At 51.0% G+C, this 12,136-nt stretch overlaps 1 protein-coding gene and 1 long non-coding RNA gene across 5 annotated transcripts in view; one reads left to right on the forward strand and one right to left on the reverse strand.

Moving 5' to 3' along the window:
• The window catches only part of SALL3 (spalt like transcription factor 3), a 17,303-nt gene extending 9,009 nt beyond the window's left edge, over positions 1–8,294 (reverse strand). The window contains exon 1 of the mRNA XM_036068812.2: positions 8,167–8,294. Within this exon, the coding sequence (XP_035924705.2) occupies positions 8,167–8,248 (82 nt within the window). The 5' untranslated portion in view covers positions 8,249–8,294. The remainder of the gene's footprint in view (positions 1–8,166) is intronic.
• Positions 8,295–8,802: 508 nt separating this feature from the next.
• LOC118520683 (uncharacterized) lies at positions 8,803–11,828 on the forward strand. 4 transcript variants are annotated; one of them, XR_004909787.2, is made up of 4 exons: positions 8,803–9,066; positions 9,958–10,078; positions 10,547–10,651; positions 10,758–10,894. It is a non-coding gene; the product is annotated as an uncharacterized LOC118520683 (long non-coding RNA). The 4 variants fall into 4 exon arrangements; XR_004909786.2 differs by having other exon boundaries at positions 9,958–10,004; XR_004909785.2 differs by lacking the exon at positions 8,803–9,066 and adding an exon at positions 9,299–9,424 and having other exon boundaries at positions 9,958–10,004.
• Positions 11,829–12,136: the final 308 nt, after the last annotated feature.

The following is a 12,136-nucleotide window of genomic DNA, read 5'->3' on the forward strand; positions in this document are numbered from 1 at the left end:
AAAACTCTATTTCATTATGGAATTGTAATCCTGGTTGCATGTTTTGAGAACGGCATTACACAACAAGCATGAGCACTTCGCCTGACTTGACCGGGAGGAAATAACCCAGATGAGCCCATCTCACCAGGGGCAGAGCTTGTAGAAGGAGGAAGACTGCGGGCAAGTATAGAGGGAAAGCATCGACTTCTGATGTGTTCAGAACAGAGGGGGACATAAAGAAAGTTGTTCTAACTTGCTGTGGCAGCTCTTCTCACTACCACGATTCAATGTATGTGCTGAAATGGCAGCATTCGAGTCTTCTTCTTTTTGAAAACCACTTTCTCTAACAAGAAAACCCATATGGAAAACTGAATGCGGCTCACAGTTTAGAGAACTTCTAACACCCTTTAACCCTGCCTTGTCTGAAGACAACACTTCTTTGGATGTACAAGCATGCCGCCACCCTGTAGTTAAACTTACATTTTTTTAAATTGGCCTTTGTAGTTAAAAATAGAAGTTATTACATCCATTAGTGAACATGGCTTCAAATTTTTATTTCAAGGTAAAAGCATGTCAGTGAGCCAGTGTAACAATAGGACAACCCTCGAAGGGTGAGGAATTTATTTCCAAAGCAATTGGAAATTGTGTCTTAAGGGAGGGGGTTTGAAAAACAAGCATTAGAATCATTATCATTATTGTCAAAGTAATTTATTTTCTGCATTCTGACTGTTCAAGGACGGAGAGACCTGGGGTTGTAAACAGGCCAGGGATGAGGCAGGAATTTACAGGGCCCGGCGTCACCAGCACAAGCCAGGAGCCTGCTCAGCACCTCGCCCGCGACAGCGCGCAGGCAGGACCCTCCCTTCCTGGTTAACAAGCACGTCCGGGTCTGGTCGCCGCTCCTCTGGCAAGCGCCCCGCGGATCGGAGCCCGCTGCGTATCCGTGTGAGGAAGAGCTGTTCTGGGAGGAACTCTCCTTGGCTCATGTCATCCGTGGCCCAGCCATGCTTCAAGCTGAATTGGTTCTCCTGAACGCGGTCAGGAGGAGGGAAGACAGGCTGAAAGATAAAGCTGTTTCAGTTTACGAGAGGAAATGTGTAATTAGTTCACAGCTATCCCCACACTTGCCATTTACACTGAAGATTTTCAGGGTTTCTATCACTGTTCAAATATTCTGGAGCAGGTTCTACAGAAGAAGGAAAATGGGTCCCACAGTGTTTTAGAGAAAGCCTCTAACAAAAGGATAGCTTCGATGGCAGTCTTAAAAATAGATGGATTTTTTCTTCTTCTCACTAATAAAACACACAGAGAATGTTTACGAAAAATGTTTCTGTTCTTAGGAACAAACCCCTCAGTGTGAGAGGAGCCCCCCAAAACGGTTTCATTTTTCTCTGTGTTAATTCCTGGTCTGTTACATAATATGCACGGATCATGTTTTCACTATCTGTAAAGGCACACTACGGTCTTCTCAAGAATGACGTGGCAGAAGACAGGCAGGATATTTACACCCGGGATGATCTTTTTAAGGCCACAAGTGAAAAGCATTGTTGCAATATATTTCAGAACCTCTGAGACATAATGCTTCCTTTAAAAATCTCCAACTACAGCTCCTCGCAAGGCTTTTCAGTTTTCTCTCCTGAGGACTACGGTGCCTGGTAAAGTAAGCTAGGCGATTACAAACACATAGTAGATGGGTGTTTCATCTTTTTGTGTATCAACCTCAAATGCTCACGGTTACTCTGCTACACTTTTGCTACCTATTTTTAATTCCCTACAATTAACAAAAGGAGAAGCAGTACTGGTTCAGTATGGGAGAAGGGATGTTAACTTTTCCACTTTAATTAGTAACTATAAAATGCCACGCGGGTCTGTAGGAAAGGAGAAGGTACTTTCTGCTTTGCCTTTACCACCCCTTAAAAATCTAGAAAGCATTTTTCAAGTTTTCCTAAATTGTTAGGAGACACTTATTTCCTTGCAAATTAATTCTTTTTAACTCCTTATGATAGCTTTGAATCCCATAAAGAAAGATGAATTATCACATACTGAGCCCAAGCTGTGAAACAGGAGGAGACAAATAGAGACCCCTACTGTGTTTAACAATGTAGAAGAAATTCCAGACGCAATAGAAAAATTTTGTCCTTCTCCCCAGACCTCCAGGCTTGTGTGCGCGGAGCTGAACAGTGGAGGGCACTCTTGTTATGCTGAACGCCAGCACTGACCGGCACGCGGGCTCCCTCCGACTCAGGGGCCCACATCTCAGATTTGTTAAGTAACGACCACTTGTGGCACAGCCACCAAATGTCTTCTGTTTAAAACATGTGCAGCTTCTCATCTGTGTGGTGAAGCACCAGGGAGGGAAAACACCGTCTCCTTCATGGACACACGCACATGGAAGCAGCCACAGCACACACTGGCTTCAACTGGGCCCCGACGCCGGGCAGAGTAAGATGCGGGTTACGCTCGAGGCGTGTCCAGCAGCTCCTTCGCTTGGATGCTGGGGGGCAGGCACGCCCCGGAGGAAGACACACACATCACCATCCGTGCCCACACACGCAAACACTCCCGGAATAGGTCAGCGACGCAAGCCAGCCCCACCCAAGTTCGGTGAGGGGCGAAAACAAGGTTTGCGCGGGGTCACTTTTGCTTCGGATGAGGACGGTCTCAAGTCCGACCCGACACGTGCCGCCCCGCAGCGCGCCTCCTCGAGGGCCCACGCTACTACCCTCACCCACGCAGCCAGTTTTCAAATCCACTGCACATAAAATAAATAAAGAAGCACAGCCACTTAGGCGTACAAACACACCTGGGTCCAAACAGCCTGGAGAAGCAGGAGCTGCACTGTGTCCGGGAGCGAGGCTCTGCTGAACTGTAACCGCCTTGCCCCTGGGCTCAGGTTATTAAATCATTCCCATTATTTGCCAGCACTTTCCCGCTAAGTTTCTACGTAGGCACAAAATCCTCTGGGGAAAGAAAGCCACCGCCCTGGGCCGCTGAAGCCCGCGGCTGTGCCCGCACAATGGAATTACCGAGCGGCGCCGAGAAGAGGTCACTCTCGAAAGGAGGACCAGGGAGGCCGGCGAACGCAGACCAAGTGCCGCGGCACCTGCAGGGTTAATTAAACAGTTCAAGATGTAATAGCCACACAAAAGAAGCCCGTTCTCTCTTCTTGAAGAACTATAAACACTTGTGCTGAACGAGATGGGCATTTGATAAGCCGTGCAGCACGGAGCCGACTCGTGGGTCTCTAGTTAACACTCAGACTCAGTGTTAACACTTAATAGAACAGTGTTGAGTCCTGTTGCCAAGGTCAACAGCACAGATGCACTAATTGTATTATGAGCTTGACATCTAGTGGCCACCCCTGGCAGGGCAAAGCAGGCAAAGGTTAAATCAGCAAGGCCTGTCACGGCGCCTCTAACCACCCACCTTCGGGGAGCGCCAGGCGGAAGCTCCCCCACTCCGCAAGCCTCCCTTCCACAGACCTCAGGCCAGGCCCCGCTCGGCGCTGGGCGGCCAGACGCTTTCCGGCAGAGCAGGGGGCAGGGAGCCACATGGTCGGCCTGGCCAAACCGGGGGTGACTGGAAAAGACAGGCCCACGGACGACAGGATTTAGACACCAGGCTGGTGCCCGGCAGGTCTCTGGTGGACAGTTCTGCCGCCGGGTCCCCTTTAATTAACAAACAAATCAATCTTAATCTCTCACATAAACAGAGCCCATTACATTATTTCATTATTTCAATTAATATTTTACACTTTCTGTAACGTGACCGGACCTATTTGTTTGCTTGGCAATCACACTGACAGTTAACTATAGTTTAAGTCATGAAAGTGTCCAAATTACAAGAGAAAAATCTAAGGTCAGGGCTTTTTTTAAATATAGAGGTTTATATAAAGTAATATTAAAACACTCAATTTTACATAGATTTTACTTATGTCTGATTTTGTATGAAATGTGAAGTAACTTAGCATACGCTGTCATTACAAACCTGTCCCAGGACTAGCAGGATTAGATCACATCTTTAGGAGACGAAGTAAGATATTTTGGTCTTATTCTGGCAACTAGTCAAGAAAATCATGTGGGAAAATAAAAATTAACAACAGAAAATAAAAAACCCTTCCTGTTATAAATATTATGCAGAAAGTATCCTCCTTGAAACTATTTTGCAACGTTAAAAGATGGTGCATAAGGTCATCAGCAGCTAAGACTTGTTTTACTTAAAAAAAAAAAAAACCAAACACACCAAAAACACCCTGTGTCAGTTCTCACACTTACGAATGCTAAATTCTAAATGATGTCCAGCACACACAACGGACACCTTGACTGCTTCTTTGCTGAATTCCGCCCCCCCCCCCGCCAATGTTCTCAGAGCTACCTTGAGATGAACGGTAAAGCCTCTTACACACTGTGGTTGAAAATGAAATCTGACCCACTTTTGCCTGCTTTTGCCATCATCTTGTATACAAAAAAATAATCAGCTTGCTAAGTAATTCCTGCTGTTGGTACATGCCTTCTTCTTTTTCTGGCTCTGAACAGATCTAAAAATACTGGATTATGCATGTGTTGTGGAAGTTTAAAATGTACATAAAAACCCCCTAACTGCTACAGAATCAGTTCTTTCTCTGTAAGGTGGGAATTGGCATGCTTTTTGTTGACCACCAAATGATGCATTTTTAAATAGGTTAAGTTTTTAAAATGTTATTTTAAAAATAAATATTTGCAAATTCTTCTTTTCCTCCCCCGCCCCCCTTAGTTACTTTTCACCTTTCATGTTTCAGAGAAAACAATCTGCCTACGAATGGTAGAAAGTGGCTTCTGTATTGTTTGCTTTTGGAATGCTGAATTGTAAATGTGTGCAGTGTGGGCTGGGGGGGGGTACTCAAGGCAAACCATGCATATACAGATAAAAGAAAAAAGATCTCTTCACCGAGGGCTGGTGGCCTTCTTTCCCTTAATTTAAACACAGTCTGTGAATACCACTGGTAAATTCTTAAATCACACGCTCACCACATTTAAAAGGATTTTTAAGATAGCCATACGACTGTAAGTTGGCAGAAAATAAAAACACACTTTGAAACAATTAGTGCTAACAAACAAAATACAGGATGGCAAATTGGTTTAAATTATAATATCCTTTTGTTCTTCCTTAAATACATATTTTCTTTCTAACGACAATAAAATACATCTTTATTAAGTTGTATTTTATACAACAAAGGACAACAATATCACACTTTTTTAAAGTTCTTAGTAGGAGTGTAAGTGCTGTTCTGTCAGAAGTTTTAATTAATTTTTCTTAGAACAAAAATATTCAGCTGGCTCAAAAGATTTCATTATCCGTGGCATATATTTAACTGAATTCTAAAGCTGCATCACATTTATTTCTAATTTTTCAGAAACAGGAATGAAATAATTTGCAATTTTAAATGATAGTTCTTACGGAGAAAGTAAGTCTCAGGCATCCTTCAAATAAATTTTACAGCAGGATAACTTCAGAACTTAACACCAACCATTATTACTTTTTCTCATTGTAGATACGTCATATTTCATTTCTTCCATGATGAGGTTTGGGTAACACTGATGCTATTTTTGGATAGCTATATTTCATTGCTTGCCTAAAAACCAAAGCCTGAGAAATAGTCATATTTTTTAAAGAACCAATCTCTTTTTACTGTAAATTAATGTGACTGTGCTCCTCTGCTCTCCCCCATATTGTACTAAAAATTGTACGTGTTTTTCGTGGCATTATCAATAGCCTTCAATTTTACTTCATGCATCTACTGCTTTAATTAATATGTCACGCCCAAACTGATACAAAAGAACTATTTACTTTGTCTCTAAAACACTGTAAACTAACTTAGCTCTCTTATAACTTCATGCAGTCTGTTTCTTTCCATTGCATTTAACAAATTTACAATTTTGAGAATATCTGATTCATGCTGGAGTAAGGGAGTTTTCAGGACCCTTCCTCTTAAAAAAATATTCTAGTTATCTTACTAATAACGATCAGCACGACAAAGTAATACATCCATGAGCATTCCTTGAGTGAACGGAGAACAGAGTATCTTTTATACTCCATGAACAATCAGCTTCAGAATAATTAAATCAGAAAGAACTATTTTTTAAATAGTTTGCCTAAAGTACCTTTAAAACAATCCAGGAAACATACTACTTGACTAAGGCTCAGCCCCAGACAGGCTATTTCTGGCCTGTTGCAAAATATGATCAGGAACTGTGGCAATATCTTGATTACAATTCCCAAAGACTGTGAAAAACCCAAGCCTGACAAACTTTAATCCTACGATGGGTAAAAAAAAAAAAAAAAAAAAAAAAAAAACAAAACACAACAAACCTGAATACGTTTCACCTCTAAATAAATTCAGTAACAAGAGGAATTCAAAAGAGAACTTGTAAATAATTTACTCCATCTTAGGTTTTCAAATATAGGCTACATATCCCTCAACATGTTTACACTATTAGGCTCACCATGCTCACATTTCTGACGTGAAATTAAAAATGAATAGCAGGGCCTCAGCTTGTTAATTGTTAAATACAAGGGGTTTTACTCTATTAATTAAAATATGCTTTAATAAAAGGAGACATTGCACATTTTGATAACGACCCTACAAAGCTGAGAAGTATTTACATTGTTGCATTTTGGGGCGGCTGTGAAAGCCGATTTTAAGCTATTCAGGAGCCACAATAATAAAGCTTTAAAATTCCTCACTGGGATGCAATGTAGTTCTTTTGAAGGAAAGACTGTCTTTCTCATTCGGCAGAAATAAATCCATTCATTTGATCATGTAGTCATTGAGAGCAATACAAAACAAACCAAGTGTGAGAAATTCTATGTGATGAAGTAAACAAAACAAAAAAAAATCCATTTCCATGACAAAAAGATTCTTTGTCCTTAATCTACCCACCATATGCAAGCGTTTCTTTTTAGCGTATCTGCTGTTCTAATCTTGGGTGACTAGGCTACAGATAAGACTCCCTACCTCCACAGCGACAAAAAGACCCTAACGAGTTCACTAATTTTATTTAATTCACTAATTCCCACCGTGTTATAAGCATTTTCTCCCTTTCCCCATTCCGACGTGGACACATACCTGCTTTGCCAAACTTTACAACAGCGTGCGATAAACTCTTAAACTCCTTTTTTTTTTTTTTTTTTTTTGCACCGAGTCTCTCGGTAAAAAGATGCGTCTCTGCCTCGAGACAACTTACAATGGGTTAATCAGAAAAGTTGGCCGGCCTGCTTTTTCCAGGCGCTGCGGTCGGAGCTCCGCGCGGCCCCGGCCGCCCCTGGCGCACCCTGGGGACCTGCAGACGCGCGGGCGGCAAAGCGCAGCCGGGCCGGTCCCCCGCTCGCCAGCCTCCGGGTCCCGCGGCTCCTACCTTCCCTCCGGGACGCGGACGGAGCTCCCGGCAGCCTACAGGCGGCAGGGGTGCCTGCGGCGCGTCCCAGCACAGGCGAGGCCCGAGGAAACTTGGGGCCGCCAGAAACGTGCCGGGTCCGACCGCGTGCAAGGACCACCCCCACGCCGCGGCGGGGCTCGGCCGGCTTAATTCCCAAGGCGGCCATTAGAAAGGCCAGGCGACACTGACTTCCTACTCGCCTCGGAACGGGATCCGGGCTCGTCGGCGCGCCGGGACCTCGCCGGCTTCACGGCCCTCGGGGCACACGGTGGGGGGCAGGCCGGGGGTCAGGCAGCGGCCCCGCTCCGAGCGTGCACCGCCCCGGGGCCGGGCTCCGAACAAAGCTAACCGGGCGGCGGCCTCCCCGGCCCGCGTCCGGCGGTAGGTGAGCCCGGACACGTCCCCGCTGCCGCGCCGGCCCGGGGGTCGCGCGGTGGCCGAGGCCGGGCCCAGCGTCCGTGCGCAGGGGCCGGGGAGGGCATCGCGGAGTCGGCGGCGCGGCCCCCTGCGCCCCCCAACCCGCCTGCCCGGGCAGCTCGGGCCCCCAGCCGGCCCGAGCCCCGGCGCGTCCGCGCGCTGCGCCCCAACTCCGAGCAGCCGAACCAAGTTTACTTGCCCGCAACTCCGCGCCGCGCGCTCCGGGGAGGACCAGGGTTCCTGCGGCTGGCCTGCCGGGGCCGGCCACCGCGCACCGGCTCCGGGAGCAGCAGTTCCCCCAGCCCGCGGTGCCCCGCGCCCGACCCCCGCCGACCCGACCCCCGCGGCCCCTCACCGTGCTCGGGAGCCCCGTCCGGCGGCGGCAGCTCTTCGTCCGACTTGAGGTGCTGGGGCTTGGCCTGCTTGCGCCGGGACATGCTGCTAGCGGCGCGCGGGCCCCGAGCGGGACATCGGCATCAGCGGGGCGGCCGGCGGGGACGACACGGGGCGCGGGGCGCGGGGCGCGGGCGGCGGCGGCTGCGCGGGCCGCGCATGGGGCTGAGCAATTAGGCTGGTGAATAATGCATGGCCATTAGCGGCGGGCCGCGCCGATTGGCCGGTCTCCAGCGGACTCGGCGGCCTATGCAAATGAGGCCGCGCTCGCAATTAGCGGCCGCGCGGGGCGAGGGGCGCCTGCGGGACCCGGCGCGGCGGCGCTCACATCTCGGCCCGGGCGGCCCGGCGACTCGGCGCGGGCGCTCCTCGGGGCCCGGGGCGGCGGGCGCGGGGTGCGGCGGCCGCGCTGCCCAGGACGCAGGCGGCAAACTTTGGCGGCGGCCGCGCGGCGCCGTCTCCGCCAGCGCGCCGGGCTCGCCCCTTTATAGAGAGTCTGCGCCGCCGCCCGCGCCCCGCGCGCGCCCCCCCGCCGCCCGGCCGCCCCTCCCGGAGCGAGCGGCCGCGGGCAGGGCTCCGGCCCGGCGCCTTTGTCTCGCCGGCCCGCTCGGGCGCCGCGCCGCCTGCGCTCCGGGCGCGCAGGGTCGGGCGGCCGGCCGGCTCGGCTCCTCGGCGGCGGGTCTCGCTCGCGCGCCGCCCGCGCTCAGCCTCAGGTGCCCCTGTCTGCGGACCGTCTCTCCTCTCCGGGCTCGCGTCCCCTCCGCGGGCTCCGCCGGCGGCCGGCCGGCTCCGAGGCTCGCGGCCGGAGCGGAGCGGAGTGCGCACGCCGGGGTGGCGGGACTTCGGCAAGACCAACTTTCCGGTTCGGAAGCGGCGCGGGCCGCGCGGCTCCTCCCCTCCCCTCCCCGCGCCCCCCTCCCCTCCGTCCCCCTGTCTCCCCGCCCCCCCCCGGCCCCTCCGACTCGGAGCGCCCGCCCCGCCCGCCGGGCCTCCCCGCCGCCAGCGGCCCCTTAAATCCAACGGGAGGGAGGGGACGGCGGGGCTCCGGTGTCCCCCCCCACTAGCTCCCCTTCCCGACGGGTGCCGGGCCTGGACGTGTGCGGAGTGGGCAGGCGGCGCAAGGTGCCCCGAGGCCACGCGACTCAAAGTTCCAAGTCCACGAAAGTCCCGCGCGCGGCCCGCTGCGTTCTAGGACTTTCGGGAGTGACTCGGGGGGGTAGGTGAGGGGGTCGCGCGCGTCTGGCCCGGCCCCGCACCCTCGGGCGGCCGGCGCGGCGCGCTCCCGCACACCCACCCACCTTTCGCCCGCGCTCACACGCACGCGCCCTCGCGCCGCGCGCGCACCCCACCGCCCCCGTGCACACGCGCGCTCGCCCTCTCCCGCGTGCTCACTCGCGCGCGTGTCCTCGGTCCCCGAGCGGCCACCAGGATGTGCCCCAGGCCCTGGCGCCGGCGCGCCCGGCCCTGTGCGCCCCTTGTCCCAGTTTGTCTTTTTTCATTTCCTAAATTTCTTATTTTTGTCCTCACATGTGGCCCTGTGTGGTACGAAGCTTTGATGCGGATGGCCTCCCCAGTGTCGTGCGCTGGGGGGACGCGGGCGGCGACTCGCCAGCCCCGAACGCACGGGGGGCTGCGAGCTCCTCGCGTGGCTGGGGGTGGGGCTCTGCCTGGCTGCGGGACCCCCCCCCCCACGGGATGGACCCCGACCCTGAGCTGCTCGCCCGCCTCTCCACGGGCTTCTTTTCCGTTCTAGAATCTTCTCGCTTCCCAGCCTGCGTTTTCTCGCCCGACTCTAATTGTGTAAGTTTCACGAAGCAACAGCTTTGGGCTCCAGGAAAGCGCAGGAAAATCAGAGAGAGGAAGGAAGCGCACAGGTCGGCACCCCTCCAAAGAACCCCGCCGCCACATTTGTCCCCCCTCAAAAAAAAAAAAAAAAAACAACCCTTAAGGTTGGTTTTGTTTTGCTCTTTAGTGGCGGGCGTAATCATTAAGGCGATTTTGGTTTTGAAAAGGAAAAAAAAAAGACAAAAGATGTTTGAAGTGTAGAGTTGTCCGCCCCACACCACGCTTTTATGGAGAAGCTCTGCGGGGGGGAGGGGGGACATCCTTATATCGCCATTACCCTGTGAACTTTCGCAAATGCTGCGAGCAGTTTGGGGATGCTCTTGCATCCGGCAGAGGGGCGCTTGGCAGTGAAAAGTTTGCGGCCGGGGCTTTGGGGCAAGCGGGGCCAGGAACTTTCCCAGAGAAAAAGGGGCAAAGAGAAGTGGGGGTAGGGGGAGAAGAAGGGAACGTGTGTTGGTGAGGAGTGGGCGGTTGTAGCGAATGGAAGTTTCTTTCAGAATTTACAGGACCGGCCAGAGTTGGGTGAAGTTGCTAAGCTGCTGCTGAAAGGTAGATTTCGGTGATGTCTTTCTAGAAGAGAAAGAACTCAAAAACAATCATCGGTGGGTTAGACCCCAGGTTAAAGGTGCACTGCTTTTTGGGATCTGGTTAATTTTCTTCCCCCCCCCTTCTTCTTCTTCTTCTTTTTTTTTTAATCCACACTTTAAGAAGAAGAAGCAAATGTAGGTTCCCGCAGCGTCCGAAGCCTTTCAGAGGAAGTCCGAGCCCGGCTCCCCCGCAGCCTCCTGGCCCCCATGGCACCGACTCCTCCTCTTTGGGTTACTTGGCGCGCGCCGACCCCCACCTTTTTTGTTCTTAAGGCCATTCGTCCTCTCCCCCTGCCCCCAACCTTTCTCCAACACACTGGCACGATATCCCCAGGTCTTTATGGGACTTCCAAATGCAACTGTTTAATTTTTGTCAACTTGCTTTGCATTTTCTACGAGGTGTGGTCTTGGAGAGGATCTTTCAGGTGCCTCCAGTGGAGGCAAATCTGAGACCCCTGCCCTTTATCTGTAAGAAGCAAACCCGCAGATTGCAGAGGAGTCGCGCAAGTCGCGCCGAGCTTTGTAGGGGGGAAGCTGCAGCACGCGGTGCTTGGCGCTGTGGTGGACGCAGTGGCTCTCACAGTGCGCGGGCGCGACGCAGGACTCGGAGCTGCACCGGCCGACCTGCCGGCTGTGGGCTCAGGTCCCGCCGGGCGTGCGGGGTGCAGTGCGCTGGGGGGAGGCGCACGCTCCATACCGTCCTCCGCGCGCACTGCGCTGGGATTTCGTTGAGAAAATCGAGCAGACTTGGAGGAAAGGGTCAGGGAGGATATGAAACGATAACCTTCGCAAATTCCCCGCCAGTGCTAAAATGGTGCAGATCAGTGAATCTGTGGCACACCCTTTTAAAAATCGACTGGGGTAAACAGGATCAATATATATTTTTAAAAGGTCGAAAGCAAAAGGCACATTACCTCCTCACTTACCTGTTCTGCCTTCCTTGCCTCTCTCCACTGAGATCTGAAACTTTTCTGTTTTTATTCACTGCAGCAAGTTTTAATGAAAGCATATGCATCTTGAGTCATGACAATAGATTTATTGTGAGGTGACAGCATGTCGACAGCATATTTTCACAGATGAGGGACAGGATTATCCTCCAGTCGTGCCTAGATTAAGGGCAACCACGGGAATGTGCACCCGAGGTGCGGACACCCACTCATGCATGCAGAACACAGACTTACCATCACATGACCACTGCCTATTAAAATATTGTCATACCTAAATACTATTGCAAAAACAAAAGTTGCTTTTCTTCTCTATAATTAAATCTAATTTGTTAATTGTCTTTCCTCTTGCAATGTTGTTTTCATCTTATGAGGCGACATGTTATTATTTTGTCTGCTTAATAATATTATTTACAAATTAATACTGTAGATTTTACATTAGTGGAGCATATAATTAGATGTTTGATTTAATTTGTATCATTTATTCAGATAAAACAGAAAGCCTATCTGCAAGATGGATTTGACAAGGGGAGGTTGAAGAGTTGGTTCTATTTCA

This window comes from Halichoerus grypus, chromosome 13, assembly GCF_964656455.1.
Source record: "Halichoerus grypus chromosome 13, mHalGry1.hap1.1, whole genome shotgun sequence".
NCBI classification, from domain to species: domain Eukaryota; kingdom Metazoa; phylum Chordata; class Mammalia; order Carnivora; family Phocidae; genus Halichoerus; species Halichoerus grypus.